This window comes from Vairimorpha necatrix, chromosome 8 (genome assembly GCF_036630325.1).
Source record: "Vairimorpha necatrix chromosome 8, complete sequence".
Classification (NCBI taxonomy): Eukaryota; Fungi; Microsporidia; family Nosematidae; genus Vairimorpha; species Vairimorpha necatrix.
The window spans coordinates 1,059,495-1,081,025 of record NC_088823.1 but is presented as its reverse complement, the minus strand read 5'-3'; the positions used below and the strand labels follow the sequence as shown (position 1 = coordinate 1,081,025).

General features: G+C 23.7%; 1 protein-coding gene across 1 annotated transcript; it reads right to left on the bottom strand.

Annotated features, from left to right (window-relative positions):
- Nucleotides 1-10,544: 10,544 nt before the first annotated feature.
- On the bottom strand, nt 10,545-12,743 carry VNE69_08197 (uncharacterized protein; the record flags this gene model as incomplete). The annotated part of the gene is made up of 1 exon (XM_065474518.1): nt 10,545-12,743. One exon carries the CDS (start codon nt 12,741-12,743, stop codon nt 10,545-10,547), a length of 2,199 nt encoding a protein of 732 aa, XP_065330590.1.
- Between the last annotated feature and the right edge of the window lie 8,788 nt (nt 12,744-21,531).

The following is a 21,531-nucleotide window of genomic DNA, read 5'->3' as shown; positions in this document are numbered from 1 at the left end:
TTACATGGCCAACATGTTTTTTCTTAATATATTTTTTTTATACTTAACTCTAGATTTTTACTGATATATATATATATATATATATAAAATAATCATTCTCATACTTTATAGAATTTTATATCATATATACGTTTTTATGATATTTTTATTTATTAAACTCATTAAAATTATTCATTATAATAGAATGACAGTCTTTAATTTGGTATTTATATAATGTTCTAAATATTTATAACTTTACATTTGAAGCCTTTTGTTCTACTGATTCATCTTAATTATAACTGTAAACAGTTTATATGATAATTTGCTATCTATTTATTACTAATATATTATCTAAACTTGAATGTTAACTAATAAAGACTTTCAAAGCTGATTTTAAAGTTTGTCTGAATCAGTGTCAATATATACTTTATATGACAGATATGTATTCAAATCAATTGCCGTATGCACAAACTTTAAAATTTTATTATATGTTAAATTTCTTATCTGATAAATCTCGCTTTTCGATTGTTATAAAATTTTCGTAAATGTTAATAATCCTTCATTAAATAATATCTCTAGACATTCTCTACTTTCTCATAATATTATTCTCTTCCTAATTTTTATTTTTTTCCATGAAAGATAAGAGAAAACTATTACTTAGAATTTTGTTAACAATGAATTTGTTCTCATACGTTTCGTGTATAGAGTTAATTGATAAATACCGATTTGAATTCTCATACAAACTACAGAAAGTACATATTGTAAAATTTTTTCGTTTCAGAACATATGTTTTGATCTACCTTTATATTTCATCGTCAAGATTCACTGCTGATAAGAAACTAAGATTTAAATAAATTCTAAATTGCAAAATCATGTACATAATTTACTAACACAAATAACACTTATCATTACACGATTTTTTTACGCGACTTCTAACATTACTATAATTCGATCCTGCTTTCTACGGACTTCTTTGACCACCAGTTATTCGAATTTTAAAAAATGGGGATATAGAATCGTATAAAAGAAAAGAAGATGCTCCTAGATAAATTCTTTAAACGTTGATTCGCCATTATCAAATTTCATTAAACATTGCATCAGTAATGTTTTTTTAAAAAACTGGCCTCTTTTTGAAAACACGGTCGATGTAAACATCAATTTTATTTCTAGTTGTAAGTGAAGTTGTTCATTTATAGTAAAGTTCTATTTTTGTATTTTTTGAAGCTCATTGTTACTTAAAATTTTTTAATGATTTCCAAAATAAACTTCGTCGTGCGGGGAACAAGAAAGGCTTTTCAAAAAAGCAAATCTTAATAGTCATAATGGAAAAGACTTGGTTACAATGTTTTTTCTAGTGACGTTGATCTTAAAGATAAAGGACTGGATATTCATTTTATATCTCATAAATATTTTTAAAATGTTCTACAATTTCAGTGTCTACTACAAAAACTAAAAATTTAAAAATATTTATTAAAAGAGACTTTATACAATATTACTTATCATTTTTTATGAAAACATTACCTGCAATTTATATATAGAACATTCATTTTCAGTTTATTAATACTCTATATGTAAATTTCCCTTATATTACACTATTGATTATAAAATTGTATCAAAAAAGGTTTGTTATTTTGTTTTAAACATAATATTTTTTATCCACTCTATATATATTGCTGATGCAAGTTTTATTTTCAAATTTATCATCTTTAAAATTTCTACATAGATAGTTTTATGTCTAAAATGCAAGTTTTTTTTGCTTTTAAAAGAGTGTGTGAGATTTGCATCATTTTGATCCTTGTATTATATTTTAATTGTAGATACGTTTCTTGTCATTTTCAAATAATAATTAAAAAATATAAATACTTGAATTATTAAATTTAACATAATGTATTTTTTAACTAAGAATTTATCTTATTTTTAATTTTACACAGATACATTGAATCAATCAGCTTAACATAATAATCTAAACTTATAACAAGTTGATTATATTAATTCGACATGAATTGTACGTATTAAGCGTATTTCATCTAGGTTTTATAAGGTAATTTTCATATTTATTTCTTGTCTAGATTTTATCTACAACTGAGATTTATTAAAACAATATATCTCTATTAAAGAAACAGTACCATTCCAATCTAAAAATATATAAAGATTATCAAATGTGTAACCTTATGTTTTGTTATACGATAGAGGATCAGGTTCGGTTTTACAGAACAAACAAATAACAATATCAGTATTACTATTTTAATAATGATATATGTGTTTTTTGTCCTTTATTAGGAAAGTAAGCTATTGCTTCGTCTAAAATAAATATTGGACTGTTTTTCAAAGAAATTGTATTTTTATTTTGTAAATGTTAATTTCTCGCATATGTATATTTTCGCCCTTAATTATAAATTGCTTGAACATAACATTAAAATTTTTATTGTAAGAAACGACATTTCGATAATCTTTCATCTAGGGATTTGTTTTTCTACCAAATTGAAATTGTGTAAGGAATTTGTTTTAGAAATTAGAAATAAGGGCGAAACGATTCAATTCGTTTCCTGCATACTTTATTTTGTGTAAAAATATTTTTAAAGTAACTTATAATGTGAATATAATGTTATTTTACTGTTTTTTATGGAACAGAATTAGAATATGTGCATTTTTTATAAAAATTTAATTTACAACCAAAACAATCCCAGGAAGGTTCAGTCAAAATTTATGTCTGCAATTATTAAATCCATGTATAATATCTAATGTGAACAATAAATTTGATTTAGTGTACATTTTTATAACTATTTTTTGATCTGTAATCTTTTTATTTGTTTTCTTTTCTATTATATACAACGTCCTCTTATCTGTTTGAATTATGTATGATTTAGATGGTCTAATTATTTGCAAACAGAAAGTATATCTATTAGGGGGTGTAATTCAAAAATAAAAAAAAAATTTTTTTTAGATATGTTATATTTAAATGATCATTCTCCCCATACTATGAAAAATATTTTCATCTCTGGAATATTCAAAAAATATAGTATCCCAAAATAAAATTTTTCCATTGTTAAGATTATATAATCTCACAATAAAATGTTGACGTAATTAAATCTAAACATATCAAATATTAAATTGCGGAATTATATTACTCTATTGTATATATGTTGTAAAAAAATGATTTTATTTTTAATCAAAATCACAAATAATTATAATTTCGTTATTTCTACTGTTTTTTTTTTATTTCTTAACTTTTGTTTATTTTATAATCATTTATAACTGATAAATTTCTCTTATTTTTTTTATTGTAGGTCAAAATTACTTCAATCCACCCTATAAATTATTAATAATTATATCTTTTTACTGACTTATATTTATAGAATATATAAGATACGTAAATTCTATTTTTTAATTTGTCATTTATTTTTTTTAGGTTTTAGCATTATCTTGACAAAGAGAACAAAAGTTTGATTGTTTACAATACTTAATTTTCATCGATTGGGTTCTTTAATATAATTTGTTTACTCTTTTTACATACAGAATATTTTTTTTTATTAATTAATCGATATTGTTCATAACTCAGAAACAAACATAATTTCTTATTATATATCATTAAAAACGTTATTGTTCATTATGTTTAGTCTGTACAAATAAAAATTTCGATTCAATTGATTCTGGGATATTTCATTCTTTTATACATAGATACACCTGATTGTTCCAATAAATATGAACTTATTAATATGATTTTTATTTCTTAGTATATTTATATTAAGCACTTGGCATCTTAATTATATCTACACATATCTTAGTAAAAGCTTATAAATTTTTTTGCATTTTGAATTTCTAGTATCATATAATTTTTATTTTATTTTATATATAGACTTCGAGGTTAATTTACGCCCTAAAGAAGGAATATTGTTGTTTTCTTTAATGTGTTCATTTTTTCTGTGCTTTTCAATCCTTAATAAGTAATCTTTTCTAGTATTCCACTAAAAGTGTCTTGTTTATGTAAAATGCTAATGACTAATTGGAGATATTTAAAACACAAGAAACATTTGTTATATAAATCTTTATATGTCAACATTACAGATATATATCTGCCAATTTTGCCATCTAAAGTCAATCATTTCTTTAGTCTATCTATGTGCCAGTCAATAATGGCTAATACTAGTGGCAGGGCACGCCTCAGTATGCAAATGACTCGTCACACATAGATTATTTAATTTTGTAGTATTAATGGAAATCTGTTCAAATACAAATTTCTTAGAACATCTAAGTTTGGTTGTATAGATAAATATTTATATAACAATGTATTTAACATTGTTTGTTGAATAAACGATCAAACTAATTATTTATGTTTCTCTATTATATATACTAACTTTACTTTGTTTGCAAGCGATAGATATAATTAGAATTTTTTTTCGCAAAGAATATTAAATAAACTTTTGAAGTTTGGTACTTACAATACTGTTTATTCTGAATTTTAATATCAGATTATTTTTGTCTTGTCAATATTATTATCTCTTCTTAAATATATATACATATACATATACATTTACATCTCTTTTTAAAAATTAATTGGTCGTTTAAAATGTCAAGAATAATACTTTTAAGCCTTCATGATATAGTTAAGTTCTTTTGTAATGAATTATTTTGGGGTGGGTATTTTCCTTGTTAATTATCATGATTTTCTTCTTCATCTTATTACATTGTATATTTACTTGTTGTCTTTGAAAAATCTAAAATTTAAATCTCTAAAATTAGAAATTATTGCATTTTAGACTAATTATTTTTTCATGATTTTCTTTTCTGTCTTATTGTATATATATATATAAAATTTTCCTTATTTTAAAAATGAAAATTTCAAAACTCTAAAATTAAGAATTATTGCCAGTTAGACAAATATTTTTTCATGATTTTTATCAACTTCTTTTTTTTATAAATGTGTATAAATTCTTTTCATCAATGAAAAAAAGAAATCAAAATTATGTCATTTTAGATAATAATTTTTTCATAATTTTATTCTTATTCTTGGTGTTTGAATATATATACTTGTCATCCTTGAATAATTAAAAATTTAAAAGTTCAAAAAACATAATTTTGACTTATAGCCTATATTTAATTTAAAATTTCGTATTCTTGGCGAGTAGAAGAGAAGATGAAATCTTATACATGAACTCAAAAGAAATTGAGTTAATTATCCAATTGATATAGGGCATTTCTACTCACTTAACTATTATCGAATACTTGCGCTTCACTATCTCCGACGTAACCATTGGGATTTGATTTGGTAAGAATATTTTTATATACAAGCCTCTAATCGCGTCATTAAATCGATAAATATATTAAAATGAAGATTTTAAAACCTCTATATAGATTTATCGTATTAATATAATGTCTATATATATATAAAACATAAAGATCTCAGATATCTCTTTCCTTACACAGAACACTAAAAGCTACCTTTTTAAACTTCATTGTCACTAATAAAATAATTTAACAGATCTCTATTTATATTATATCTTGTTTGTATAAAAACAAACTTCATAAATTTCTACATCAAGAGTGGCATAATTGGCTTTTAGATCCCTATAGAATATACAGCTATGGTATTTTGAAACACAGAAGGACAAATTATATGTATTAAAATTCGAATTAATAATATATTTTAGAAATTAATAATTAATTCAAAACAAGAGATACTTTTCATATTATTTGAAGTCTATCAATTTGCCAATTTTATTTTATTGACGTCTATATATATGCCCAACAGCAAATATTTGATACAGCGAATATAAATTTTATTGCCAACGGAAATCGAACTTTAGACCTTCGATATCCCAAATCAAGGTGCAACTATTCTGCCAAGAACACTTATTTTAATTTTTTGTTATCCTTTGAGAAAACCAATTATAGTTTAACCTTCTTTTATTTTTGTTTTCTTTCTATGCATAAAAAAACATTTCATATTAGTCAGATTAAAAGATCATTAATCTGAATGAATCAAATAAAGAACAATTTACAATGTTAGTTTTATGCTTTCTTATATAAAATAAAATTATATAAGATTTTCTTTGATCCGAATATACCTTTGTAATATATATATTTAGTAAACTAAAAAATAAGATACATTTTACACGGCAAAAACGAGTATATATCCTTTATTATATACAAAATACTTTGATATGTGATTGCAAATTTTAAGATTTACTGGCGTCGTTATTCAATTTCTCTATTATATATGGCAATTTTGTTATTCTTATTTTCCATACCCTCTAAAGTAAATTTTTTTAAATAATTTTTTCAACAAATCAAAACTGTCATTTGTAAGAATATGATTGGTAAGTATATGATCTGCTACAACTATATATGAACTACATTTTTTAATAATTTAGACTACAAAATAATAAAAACATATTTCGTGATTTAACTAATATTCTTTATTAAGATTTTGTTTTTCTTAGATACTGTGATGTACATTACTATAACACATGGACAGATGTCAAAAATATGTCAACCGTTTCGGATGGCATGTCATATTGGGTCACACAATCAAACGAAAGTTGCATGGTCGTTACTACATTCGTAAGTACGCCAATGTTTGTGTTTAGTGTTGACAACAATTAACAAATTAAGAATAAACTTTAAAAGAAAGTCTGTCTGTGAAGGGTATGGAATATATGGAGTACTAAAGAACCAAAGAAACCATCAATAAATATAATATTATTAAAAAATATTTAGAACAATATATTAAAAATGGCCATGTACCCAAGATACATGACACATTGTAATTATCTTATAGTATCAGTTTGATTTGTATTAAATTTAATTGGTCTCTATGTAAGGTTCTTTTGCTTCTTACTCCCTAAAAAAAAATTTCTCTATTACAAAAATAAAAGTAAAAAAAGGATTCTAGGCCAAAACATAATGACTTTAAATGCAATTTTTTATTGTTATTTTAATACTTAAGCAAAAATTTTACATTTGTGAACATGTAATGATTAAGAATGTTAAAAAAGATTTATAATAATTGTCGCGAGCCCAACTGGTTACCCGAGCCGACTGAGTACACAGCATATTTTCTTGTATTTTATAATTTTTATTTATGATCTATGTTTTCATAATTTATGCCCAGTTTCCGTTAGTTTTATCACGTGAAACATTTTTAATTTTTTAAAAAATTTTTTACCCATATGATATCTGAACCAAAAAAAATGCCGAAGTCAAAGACTCAATAGTAACCACCGAGCCAAGTAACTTAAACTTAAAAAAATTAGAATATTTTAACAAATTTTAACTTTTTTGGAAAATATTTTTTTATCCCCTCGATGAAAGGAATCAAAACCCAAGAAGAGTATGATCTTCTGGTAAAAATCTCCAAGGAGATGATTTGACTGCAATCATCGACAACAATTACGGTATAGGCTGAGATAAAGAGCCGAAAAGTTCTTTCTTGCAGATAATTTCTCTTTCTAAGAGATATTTCTGGCTTACATAAAAGGGTAGTTGTAGAGAGTAAGGTACAGTCAATGAAATTGGAAGTACAAACTCTACATAGTAAGTATCATTATGGACACAATCGTTTATATGAGTTGTGTCAGCAATTTTACTTCACTATCCCAAGAAGTCTTGTGCGTGAGGTTTGCAAAGAGTGCAATGTTTGTTCACAGGCACAACCTCTAAAAACAAAGGAAACCTACAAGCATATATTAGCTAAAAGGCCCTTTGAGAGGATTATTATCGACCTGGTAGACATGAAGGTTTATGCCAACCAAAACGAAGAAAATAGTTGGTTACTAGAAGCTATAAATGTGTATTCTAAGTATGCATTTACTTCTGTGATGAAAACGTAAACTGCTTCGGAAGTTTTAAAAATTCGAAATTTAATTTCAATCGGTACGGGCTTCCTAGTGAACTTCATTGTGATAATGGTAAAGAATTTAAAAATTCACTTTTATCTGAATTCTGCGATCAGAATGAAATTTTACTAATTCATGGCCGACCCAGGAATCCTCAGAGTCAAGGTCAAGTTAAGAGATTAAATCAAACAATTTTATGATACTTACAAAAACACCTCTACGCAGGATTTTGGTACAAATAATAAAAACTAAGTCTTATTCATTGACACAGTTGTTTATCAATACAACATCTCAGTACATTCTGCAACAAAAAAATCTCCATTTGAATTATTTTATGGAAGGAAGGGATATAATACTTGTAAAAGCAGTGTTAACGATGAGGAAATCAAAATAGAGACTTGTATTTTGACTTTGGGCGAGAAAATAGATTTATGTTAGACGAAAAATATCCCTTAAGAATGGACAAAAAATGCGTTCATCGTTCTATCAATAATTTTGTGATAGGAGATAAAGTAATATTAAAAAAAGATTTTGACGTTAAGTCCAAAACAAAAAAGTTAAAATTATCTCGTTTTATTCTGAACTAGGAGAAGTAATAGAAATTTTGTCTAATAATAGGTTAAAGGTTAAGTTTAAAGATTCTGAAGAAATTGTGTCTATGAATTTGGTAAAAAAATTAAAAAAATAGTTAAGCTTTGTTAAATTGAGTTTTTATTCTTTATAATTTTACTTTAAAATATAAACTAGATTTTTTTTTCAATACTTATCATATTTCTATTCCAGCGTTAATATAATTCATCATAAAAAATATTTGTGTCATTAGTATATCGAATTATATATAAACAACTGATAATATTTATAGATTGTCCTATTTTCATTGTACAATTAATTTAATTACAGAATCTAGATTTATAATTCTTGTTTACAATGCTCAAAACCAATCATTTTTAATCACTAATTCATTGTGTAAATTATATTTTTAACTTTTCCACAATTACAAACTATTCTAAAATAAAATTGAGAATATAATTCGACGTGTATACCGTTTTAATTAATTTAAATATAGTTTTGTTAGTATAATTTTAGTATTTAAATATATAACAAACAACTTTTATAATTGAAAATATTTGTATAATTCAAAATGCGTATTATAATAAAAATTATACTGATAAAAATATTAATTGAAATTTTGTAAGTTTTTTAAATTTCAAAATACTAAATAGAAGATAAAAATTAGATAATAAAGTAGTAAAAATTCTTAAGAAAAATGTCTTTATTTTTTTTCGAATATTTTTTATAATTAAATTATAATATTGAGTGTTATTGAAATATGTTTTATGCTAAACACTCTAAACAATTCCCTTAGAGCATTTTAAATACCTTTGTAAGGTTTCTATTAAGAAAAATTCTTTTTTTAGTAACCAGCTGGGTCGTAACAATAATTAAGTAGTTATCACAAAATGGGCATTCAGCTTATATGAATTTATTTATAAAAAAAGTTTTTGAAATAAACGTTGCATTTAAGCAAACCTTGCAGATCACATTGAGGGTTATTTGTTTAACTTTTATTTATTAAAATTTCTTATGCTACAAATTATCTAATAATACAAAATTCTTCTAGAATACGAAAATAAATCCAGAAACATTTTTTGCAATTTAAATGTTGAATTATGAAATCGTCTATATCGGTCGGCATTTGGACATTAAATGAAGAGCTTAAGGGATTTCAAAGAAATTGTACAATTGATGGTAATCATTTATAGATTAAATATAAATAGATTTACATCATTAAGTCAATAGCATGACTGAAGACTTTCATGTACCTCTTGTTTCTTTTTTTATCATATAGTCAAACTATGCTCACAAGTTCTCCTTAAGCTTCCTCAATTAGTATAAGTTGCTTTGATCGAAAATTCAGATATTTTTTGAGCTTCTAACATTGTCTATTTCTTATACCTTAATGATAAAGTATGATTTAAATTTATTGTAAAGTTATGTAGAAATTCAATTGTCAACAGAATAATTTTACTGTTCCCTAACAAAACACTACTTGGAAGTTGTTAAAAATGTCACACTTGTATCTAGTACTTTTATAAACATAAAAAATAGAATTTAGTTTATACTGATAATCATATATAATTATTTAAAACGCCAAAAACATAAAAAATTATCTATCTCTTATAAAAACTCTATTTGTAGAAATGATTAATTTTAAAATTTTATTTTTCTTAAAATAAGTAATATATTACTTAAATGCATTTTGATGTTATCCTGACTAAATAGAAACCAAAGTTTATATATCAAATATACTAAGAAACATTTGGATAAATAACCCATTACGTCAAATCTAAAAATTTCTTTTAATTATCTTAATATGTAGCTCGAAAGAATAAATATGTCAATAAGATATATTTGTATTATAATTTCTCTTTGAAATTATAGAAAATTTTTCTTTCATGATATATTAAATTTAATATAAATATTATTTTATAATTTCAAAGCTTAAATAATCGTATCTATTAGTTAAAAAAGCATACAATAAGCTTTTATTTATCATAAAAATAAAAAAAATTATCTAGTAAAAATAGCATGACTTAAAATATATAATCTAGTTTTTCATATTCCATTATATTCATCGATACAGCATTAAAAAAGTATAATTTATATTTTACATTTTTATCATGTATATAGATAACTTACAGATTTATAAAATAACTCAAAGTAACTATTTTATACGTTTCCTTTTAATAATTGTATCAAATTATCGTGAAGTTTTATTCCACATTCGGAATTTACAAATTTTATCAAATCATTTTCTACCACATTGAAATTAAATTTTTTGTGTACCTTTTCATTATGATTTTTTGCAAAAGAATCGTCTTGTAATTGTCTACTAAATATTTCTGTTAAATCATTAGACAACTCTGATAAAATCTTATTTGATATTGATCTAGTAAATTCTTGTGCAAATTCATTATATATTTGTTCCTTAAGTTCTATTTTATGATCATTTATTGATTCTTCTTCTATCCCTTCTAACCCTACAAAATCCATGAATATTTGATCAATTAAGTTAAATATATTAGTTTTGAATTCATTCTGTAGTTTTGTAATTAATTCTCCGTCAAATATGTTTTCTATGTTTTTATTTTGACAATCTACTATTATTGAATTTATTTTTTCATATAATCCGTATTGTGAAACAATTAGTTTGATTTTTTGCATTTGTTCTTCTCTTAATTTTCTCTCTTGTTCATATTTTTTATCGATTTGTTCATTTTCTAATAATCTTCTTCTTATAATTTTTGAATCGTGTTCGACATTATTTTTACAAAGTTTCAAATTCGAAATGGCTTCATCTTTTGAAAAGCGTTCTGGATTATTTCGAAAAATTAATGCAGTATCTAATCCTGTAAGTACAGATATTATTCTACATATCATAAATATAACTTCATGATTATATTTAAGAATGTCATTAATATAAATATTTGATATTTCATGAATAACAAGCGAAATATAAGTTTTTTCATCTTTTTGGTTTTTAGATTTTATTAATTTTATAATGTCATTTAAAGAATTATAAAAAAAATCATTGTGCTGTTTACACTCTGTCATTAAATCTTCTATCTCTAGCACTAAACAAATTTTTAGAAAATAGGAAGATTCTGACATATTGTTAACTGAAAACAATCTCAATAATGATTTTTCAATTTTCTCAATTATATTTCTTGTATTCGTTATTTTTCCTAAAATGATATCTAGCTCGTACTTATTTATTTCTTTTGTATGTAAAAGAATGTGACCAAAAAAAATATTTACAGCCGATCTTTGCTTATTTAGAATTCTCTTTACGAGAGATTCTACTTTTTTATTTTTCTTTAGTAGTCTAAAGAGAAATTCTAATCCTTTTCCATCGTCTAAATTTCCAATAACGGATATTTTTTTCAAAATTTCCTTAAACTTAACATGACATTGTTCATCAATATACACGCAATTTTCGTATTTATTCTGTCCTTCTAGGACGTAAAGATATTTATTACAAGGTATATTGAAAATTATCCTGTCAGATTCTATCTCAATTTTTAACGACAAGTTCTCTAGTTCTATTTGATTTAACGAACATTTTAGATTATTTGTTTTATAATATTCCATTACTCCGTCAATAAAGTCGTATTTGTATAGTTTCAAAAGCTTTGCAAATATTTCTTTGTCAAGTTCGTTTTTATATTTATCTATCGGAAGTAAATCAATTCCATCATGACTAAAGTCGCTAATATCAAATTCAAATAAATAAAACACATCCGTTATAATGATGCGCAGCGTAATTCGATAATTATCTTCATAATCTTTCATGATGTAAATAATAGGTATGTCGGAGAAGATAATTTCGTTGTTATTTGTTGATAAATGTGTTTTAAGTTTCCAGGTCATTAGTTCTAAAAGATTAAATTGATCACAAATATTTTCATAATAAATTTCATATGTCTTCTTTTTAATCTTTCTTTTTTTGTTGTTATTTTTCATATTTTCTATTACATCTTTCATGATGGGATATTTTTTTAATTGTGATGCATTATAGAACAATATAACGCTATGATTATTTTGTAAATTAAAAAATCTTCTAATATTATCTTCAATTTTATCAATTATGAAACTTATAGTCTTATATTTATAATTCAAAATAGAAAAAGTATTTATGTTGCGATTTACTTCATCATAAAAATTATGATTTCTTTCCAATATTGTCATCATCATATCTTCTTCTAATTCAAAGAAAAACAACCAAACTTTACAATATTGTTTGTTAATATCAAATATAATATAATCGTAAGAGCCGATTTTGTTCAAAAAATTATCCTTAATCAGTGTGTATAATACATGATTTAAGTATACAAAAAATAATTGTAAAAATATTCTTAAAATTTGCATATGGGCAAGTTATGAGAAAATATAAAAAAAGTCATATATTAAATGATTAATGAAATGTTTAAAACTAAAACGTCGATCAAAAAACTTTTATATAACAAAAAAAATTTGTACTTTTTTGCCTTGCATAATACATCGAGAATAGGTTTCTATTACGATTACATTTAAGCCAATCACATTTGTTATTTTAGAATTTATGCAATATATTTAGGTCATTATGATATATTAAAACCTCGGCAAAGAATAATTTATTTATATAGACACACTTCTTTTTTATCAACAGGCGAAAAACATCTGAAATTATACCTTGGAATATGTTATATATCCTTTGATCTCTATCAATGACGTAAACATGATCTACTATGCTCGAAGATCAGAACAGGAGATCATATGGAATAACAGAAAAAAAAGGATTCAAAAAATATAAGATTGTTTTTTTAAGGAAAACTCGAGACCTCTAATTGAAGCAATAATTATATAGGTATTCTATTTTTTATATTTTGTGATATATTATAAAGTAAGAAACTTCTTTATAAAATACTTTGAAAAGATAATTTGAAAATTGAGTAGCAAACATACCTTAGTTGTCCTAAAAATAAGTCTCTTTTTTTCTTACAAGTCGACTCAGAGCCATTATATATTTTTTTTAAACAAATTTTAACGCTTTATCATAAATCCATTATAGAAAATAATCTTAATCGATTTTTCAAAAGAAAAAATATATAAAGACCATAACAAAATTTATTCGCTTATTAATTTTTTTATTTGACTTTGCTATCAAAAAGTCAAAATTAGCAATTCGTGTACTCAAGTTATAAGATTAAAAACCAATTAGAATTTTTTTTACATATAATCTATGGGGAAAATAAACGAAAAAAAATAGTATCATACGTATATGTTGATCCCAGCTTCAATAATTTTTTTTTGTCTTTAGTATATAAAAAATGCTTTCAAAATATTAATAAATTTGACGTAGAACATGCCATTACTTGGAAATTCTAAAAAACATAAAATATATATATATATATATATTCAAAAAAATTTTCCACTTAGGACTATAAATTTCTCAATCTTATAAATAACAAATGTAAACTACAAATTAATATGTTTTTAATAATAAGTAGTCATAAAATTTAAAAATAATTAAAGTAAAGTAATTACCAATAATTTTATAATTTGACATAACGTTTTAATTGAAATGTAGTTTTTAGCTGACGCGTGTAAGCAATAAATTAATTTTTTAAGAACTTAATTATAGTGTTTTTCAAAATGGTTATTTTATAGGTTAACATAAATTTTTTTTTACCGTTTAGAGATATCTTGAAAATCTTTTTTCTTTCTAATTTTTACATGAAAATTATTTTTATTGAAATAAAGAAAGTCGAGACTATGTGTTTTTAATCAACAATATTCTATGCGAGTATTATATTTAAACTGCTTATGATTTGCTAAGGATGAAAATATCTTTATAGAAGTCTCCCATTTTTATAATATTCAACGTAACAAACAAAAAATAATAATAATAAATATTAAAACCAATATTTTTATTAATCAATATTGAAAATAGAAGAAAAACACAAGCCTAATGAGTTTTACAAATAACGAATCTTTAGTATTATTTTACAATGAGTGCGACTAGACAACTCTATAAGTCTTTATAAGTCTATTAATTTTAAAAATATTTTAGAAACCATAAAAACCATAAATTTAAAAAATATTAAATAAATAGGGCTGTAAAATATATTATGAAACAGTTTGTATAGAACCTGATTATTTTGATGATAATTATCTCGACATTAGTAAATTTATTATCTATTAAACATCATAAAACATGCTAATTACAACTTAAACCAGTTTTTACTTAATATTCGTACAGATATATATATATATATATATATATATATATATATATATATATATATTTGTTATAGACTTTTCTGACAAAGTTGATTATTTAAATGATATAAAATGAAACTAGATACTATATACGACTAAAAAATAATTGGGCCTTTTCTCGGATTGTATAAAAATGTCATAGATCATTACTTGTAGGTTCATTTTATAATCTACTGCAAATATTTTACTAAATAGTATTGTCTAAGTAAGAAAAAAATATTTTTTAAATTTAAAATAGAACCAGATGAATATATTAATTCAAAATTCTAAAGACTATTTTAATTATTTACATTATAAAAAATGCATTTTTCTAAATTATAGGCAATGTTTTATAGATTTTAAAAAAATAGATGTTACTACTATAATAACTGATGAAAATACCATCCAAGCAAGTTTATGTGGTCTAAAATAATGTATTTATAAAGATAAAATGTTTTTTTTAATCGATTTGATTATAAAAACACTAAATTCTGCATAAATTATTTTACTGGCCCATTTACTTTTACATTATAAAATAATAGAAGTATCCAAAAATCAATATAACGCTCAAGAATGAATGTATTGAAATACAAAAAAAATTGGATTCGTCAATACAATATTTACAAAAGTGTCAAATTCACATAACACCACTTTTTTAAAAAAAATCGCACTGAATTATAAATGAAAATGCGATGAAGACAATGATGTATATAAAAACTTTTAAAGTTATCGGAAGTCTCATATTGCTTAAAAAAGATAGAAATAAATACATAAAAAAATGAGTTTATTTGAAATAATTTAAGAAGTAGAAAGAGTTCATGTGTCAATTTAAAAACATATTAAAATGATGCTTTAATTGTTTTATGTAAAAAGATATCAAAGTTTACGCGATTGAAAAAGCCCCAACAGATTTTATTAATAGCTTAGAACTTGTTAGATTATAGTAGAAGACGTCATTGAAAGTTTTGCACTTTATAAAAACGAGATAGTGAAAATAAGAAAATTTTAAAAGAACGATTGATCGAAAATTTACGAAAGATATAAAATTTGAAGTAAATGGAAAAAGATAAAGAATATAAGTTAGTTAAAATTATGCAATAATAAAGATTCTTAATTAATAAAAAATTATTTAAAATAACACATTAATCCGTAACCATAATATTATAAGATTTTTTAGTAAAAAAAATGAGTACATTAGAGAACAACTTAATGAAAAAAGAATAAAGACCATTGAAGCAATGGTTTTAAAAATTATAATTGTTCGAGTAAACAATAAATAATATTAGAGTATAAAAACAAGTTAAAAAAAATTACCGATGAAATGAATTAAAATATCAAAGTGTGATGTACATGACTACATCACATAGACAACTGTCAAAACGATCAGCTGTCAAACATCTTAAACGGGGTGTAATGATGAGTCACGTAAACGATCAAACAAACGAAAGTTCCATGGTCGCTACTACATTCGTAAGTACGCCAATGTTTGCGTTTATTGTTGACAAAGAACAATTAATTAAAAATAAAATATAAAAGAAATATTGCTGAGAAGGGTACGCGGATATGATGAAAGAAGATTCATTAAATAATCAGAACAAAGATTATAATAAACAAAATAAAACTATTAATATAAAAAACTATTTAGAAAAATACTATAAGGATGGCCATGTACCCCGGATACATGACATAATTGAATTCAATTCCCACAAAGTATCGAAAGGGGACAAAAACGCAGTAACTAAGGAAGCGTTAGAATTTAAGTATACGATCGAAGAGATCGATTTAGAAGTTAAGAAAAGCTTAAGCATAATAAAAAATATCAAAGAATTTAATGAAATGGAGTTAGATACATGGTTTGAAGAGTTCAACCAAATTTCTAAGAACAAAAAATGGGATTTTAAAAAAGAGAAAATCGCCTTAGCAGAATTAGTGCGAGATCCCGCATTGCAACAAATATTTGCATTACCAGATTTAGAGAAAATAAGAAGATATATTGAGAAAAATTTAAGTCAAAGATCAAGTCCTGAGATGCTACATTTAAAGCTACAGGCATGCAAACAAATTAATTTTAGATACATTAAAGAATATTTGTTTGAAATAAAGAATCTAGTAGATCAGTATGCTAGACTAGAAAACTTAACAAGAAAAGAGTACGAGAGAAAATTAAGAGAAAATTTCTTTTTAGGCCTAGGTTTCTCCACTCGCCTAAAGATATTGGAACTTGGAAAAAATAACGTAGAAGAAATTGTTACATATCTAGAATCAGTAGAAGAACGCCTAATATTAGAAGGTAAGAGACGAGGTCTCAAACAAAGACAAATTGACATGGATCGAGAACGATTTAGGAATCAAAACGATAACTATATGAATAGTAAATGGTGCAGTTTACACAAAAATACTACGCACGATTCAAACGAATGCTTTACGATAAAAAATAATACTTCCGAACAGCTAAGGAAAACATCGCAACATCGAAAAGTCAAAGAGGATGTTCCAGTAAAGCTATACATGATGAAGGAAGTTAAAGAAACGAAAAATAAAGTCGAGAATAATGACTTATTAAAAGAAGAAACATTAAATAAAAAAAATTCAAAAGAAGTGAAAATTAAATATGAAACATCAACAAATGATGAAATAAAAGCGAACACGCTTAGTAACGAGAAACTACGCGAGAAGGTAGTTGAAACAAATATATTTAAAGTAAAAGATAAAAATATTAAAAGAAACACAGATGTTGACCAAAAGCTTAACAATGAGATAAAAAATAAAGAAAAGGAAAATAATAATGAGGAGTATAAAAGAAATCGAGATATTAAATTAACAAAAATAAAATACCGTGATAAAGATAAACAAATGAAGACATATAAAATAAGAAATAAGCACAAAGAAAAGTTAGAAAATATAAACACGAAGAATAAGCAGGAAATAATAAAAATTAATAAAAATAATATAATAGTAGAACCGCCGGACGAAATATTGAAACATGAAGAGTGGTCAGGAATATATAAGAATGAAGTGGTATCTTTAAAAAATTTAAAGCTTTAGGAGAGGGCAGAATGTGATGTACATGACTACATCACATAGACAACTGTCAAAACGATCAGCTGTCAAACATCTTAAACGGGGTGTAATGATGAGTCACGTAAACGATCAAACAAACGAAAGTTCCATGGTCGCTACTACATTCGTAAGTACGCCAATGTTTGCGTTTATTGTTGACAAAGAACAATTAATTAAAAATAAAATATAAAAGAAATATTGCTGAGAAGGGTACGCGGATATGATGAAAGAAGATTCATTAAATAATCAGAACAAAGATTATAATAAACAAAATAAAACTATTAATATAAAAAACTATTTAGAAAAATACTATAAGGATGGCCATGTACCCCGGATACATGACACAAAGAAAAATGGATTTGTTTTTTACAAAAACATTGATGAATTTATTTTATGCTGAACTGACGATCAAAAAATTAAGAAAACAAAATTAAAAAAATTTAATTTTAAAAAAAACCTATAAATATTATGTAATGGGATTTAAATAAAGAGTCTATTATACTTATACGTAATATTTTAATAGGATTTTTTAGATTTCAGGTAATTATGGTGAATAAAAAACATAACTCAAGGGTTTTTAATGTAACATACAAAGGAAACTTGTTGTCAAATTTTCATACCCATGTATTTACTTGCAATTATTCTCCATATCTTATATGTGATTTTGCTGTTATAAAATTGTTAAATAAGATGAACAATCAACCAAAGATTATTTCATAATATATTGTTTTTAAATGTAACAAAGTCAAGTAATATTTATTTATACATAAATATAAAGTATTATTTTTTATTTATACAAACAGTTGATTGACTATGTTGGGCTATTTTTACAATGTTCACAATTTGTGGTAATAATTGGAAATCCTTTTAAAATCTAACTTTTAAAAAATTAAAATTTTTTTCATCAATATCTTACTAACACAGTTTTAAATCTTACTTTACTATTTTAGCCTTCATCATATAAATCTTTGAAATATAAATATGATAAAATATAAATTAGACAATTTGTAGCTGTATATTATATTAATAATTTTTCATTTGAGAGATATGTAAGTATTTTTTTTAAATACAATATAAAGAAAGTTATACATTAGATGTTATAATAACAGGATATATATAGAAAAAAAAAATTTAAGCATTACTTATTTATTTTTTTTTCAAACACAGAAAAATAATATATTTAAAATTATTTTTAAAAGATTCTGAAATACAATACATAGTATCTTTAATTTGTTTTTATAATATCTTGTTGCTTGACCCTCTACATAATTATAAAAAAGAAAACGAAAACTATTATTAATGCAAATAATTGGTATTACGATAAAAAATAATATAACCTTAAATATAGACTTAACACAAAACACATCCTTTTTTAAACTATTATAGAAATGCTATCATACTTTTTAAAGGTAATTTAAAAATCTCGCTTTAAACCCAATTCTTATGTTTAAAAATAATTTAATCTTATGAATGAACCAGAAAAAAAAACAATTATCCTCTGGCAAGGTATAGAACAAGAAACGATTAGAACAATATTTTTATCTTGTTTGATTCATTTTTCTTAGGAAGGATATGCTCGGCTTAATTATTATTTTATATTTTATTAACAAACACTCAAAATATTTTTTAAATTTGTATATATATTTTTTTGTATTTTAATTATCATATAAGTAAATAGATATGTGGCGTGCTGCACAGGGATGCGGCTTGTTCTAAACTAATATGCAAAGAACTGTATGTTTGGCGTCTATCCCCGTCAGGCTTGCATATGTTTTTAAATTAATGCTTTTATTTGAGTACGTCTCCTTTAAATTCATTTATTCTTGTGGGGTTTAAACTAAAATATTTAAAGAATGCGAAGGAGGGATAATAATTTATAATATTAAAATACTTCTTATAAAAATAGAGATGTTATGTGAACATAATAACAAGATGTTAAAAACATTATTTTGTTGTTAAAATTTCAGCCGTTAGTGCCTTAAATATAAAATAACAAAAACTTACAAAAAGTATAAATTTTTTATTAAAAACTACAAAATTTATAGAAATTATTTTGTTCACATTTCTATATACTAAATATAAGTTTTTTTGTTTGATAAACATTATAAATTGCCAATATAGAAAATTTTTAATAATAACCGCTATCAAATATATGACACATGATAAAAATAAACTCATAGACAGTATAAGAAACAAAACAGATAAAACTCAAAAAAAAAAGTGGTACAGCAATATAGAAAATTACATAAAATTAGAGATATATTTCCAGCTATTATATGTCAATAAAACAAAATTATTGAAAAATATAAGCAGGTGTAAATGCGATTATATGCATATGTAAATAACTTTTTAAAGATATTGTAATAAACACTGAATATTTTAATTTTTTGTTTAGTACTGTCAATATTCTCATAAAAGCATGGAAAGCTATATCGAAAGATTATGCTATATTATTTATAACATAAAAAATGAATTAATAGTATAAAAGGAGCGACTGTATGACGAAAAAACATTTCCTTAGAAAAAAACTAAAAATTTTTATTTATTTATGAGCTTAATCCTCTAAGTTGCGTATATGTCATGCTATTAGTATTGCATTAATTAGAGTTTTAAAAAAAATGTAGTTATTTATCATAATTCACAAGAGAATCTACAGCAAGTAAAAACGATAAGTTAAAAAAGTATGGTGTCCTTGAACGAACTGGGTCTAATATATGGTTTTAAAACAGAAATAATATCCTACGTAATTAGTTGGAAAGGTATAGTGACTAAGTTTCACAAATCTTATACCACAAGACTTTTAATCCATAATATGGTAGAAGCGTAAATCCAGATGATCACGCTAAAGAAGACGCTAGAGAGCATTTCTCTGGACTAACGAAGGAGAGGAGACGAAGCCGATGTGGAAAGGACTATGGAGATGAGAAGCCACCTACAAGCAGGAGACGCTAAAGCGGAACCTATTCGTGTTAAACTAAAAATATAAATTACAATAAGCATATTCTAATTAAATTTATCTATTATATCATAATTATGGGTAAGATTTATCAAAATATATAACAGTTAATATATACGAAATATTTGCACATTGGATTCTAGAAAAAGTTTTATAAATTTCAAAATTTTTCATAACTTTCATAATTCTAAGAGTCATTAAAAGTCAAGAACCAAATGGTTTTCAAATATTATAATAACTATAAAATTTTTCGATGACATAACGTCTTAAAAATAATTTCAAATCGATTAAAATATGTATTTAAAAAAAATTTAAACGTTGAAATTGCATTTTATTTGTATGTATGTTTCAATATTTCTATTGGCCTAAAAAATAGCTTTTGTTTCATTAAAATTAAAGCTAATTAGGTAGTTTGAAAAAAAATAGTTCCAAATACTTATAATAGAATTATCTGAATAGAAAAAACACAAATATTACTTTACAGACAGATTATGCCTAAATACGAAGTTTCAAAATTTTGCAAGTTAAACAAGACAAATGTAGAAATACACTACTGATTTATTAATAAAAATATTAATGATGTTATTCCCAAATTATTTTCATGTATAAATAATACTTACAAGAAAGATTATACAAAAAGAAATGTAAAACAATTGATTTGTAGCGTAAAAGCACCCTTGGACGATTTTTAAATCCAGAAATTTTAGTATAAAATAAAAAATTGTTTGTTGTAGCTAAATATGCAATGTAATTAATTGCAAAGATCGGTAGTGTATAAATTAACAATATTCCTTTTTTATTGATTATAAAATAATTTGAGTATATATAAAACGTCATATAAATCTTAAATCTACAAGAAAGAGCATTACATACGTTTAATAAAAATTTTATTATTTCTAA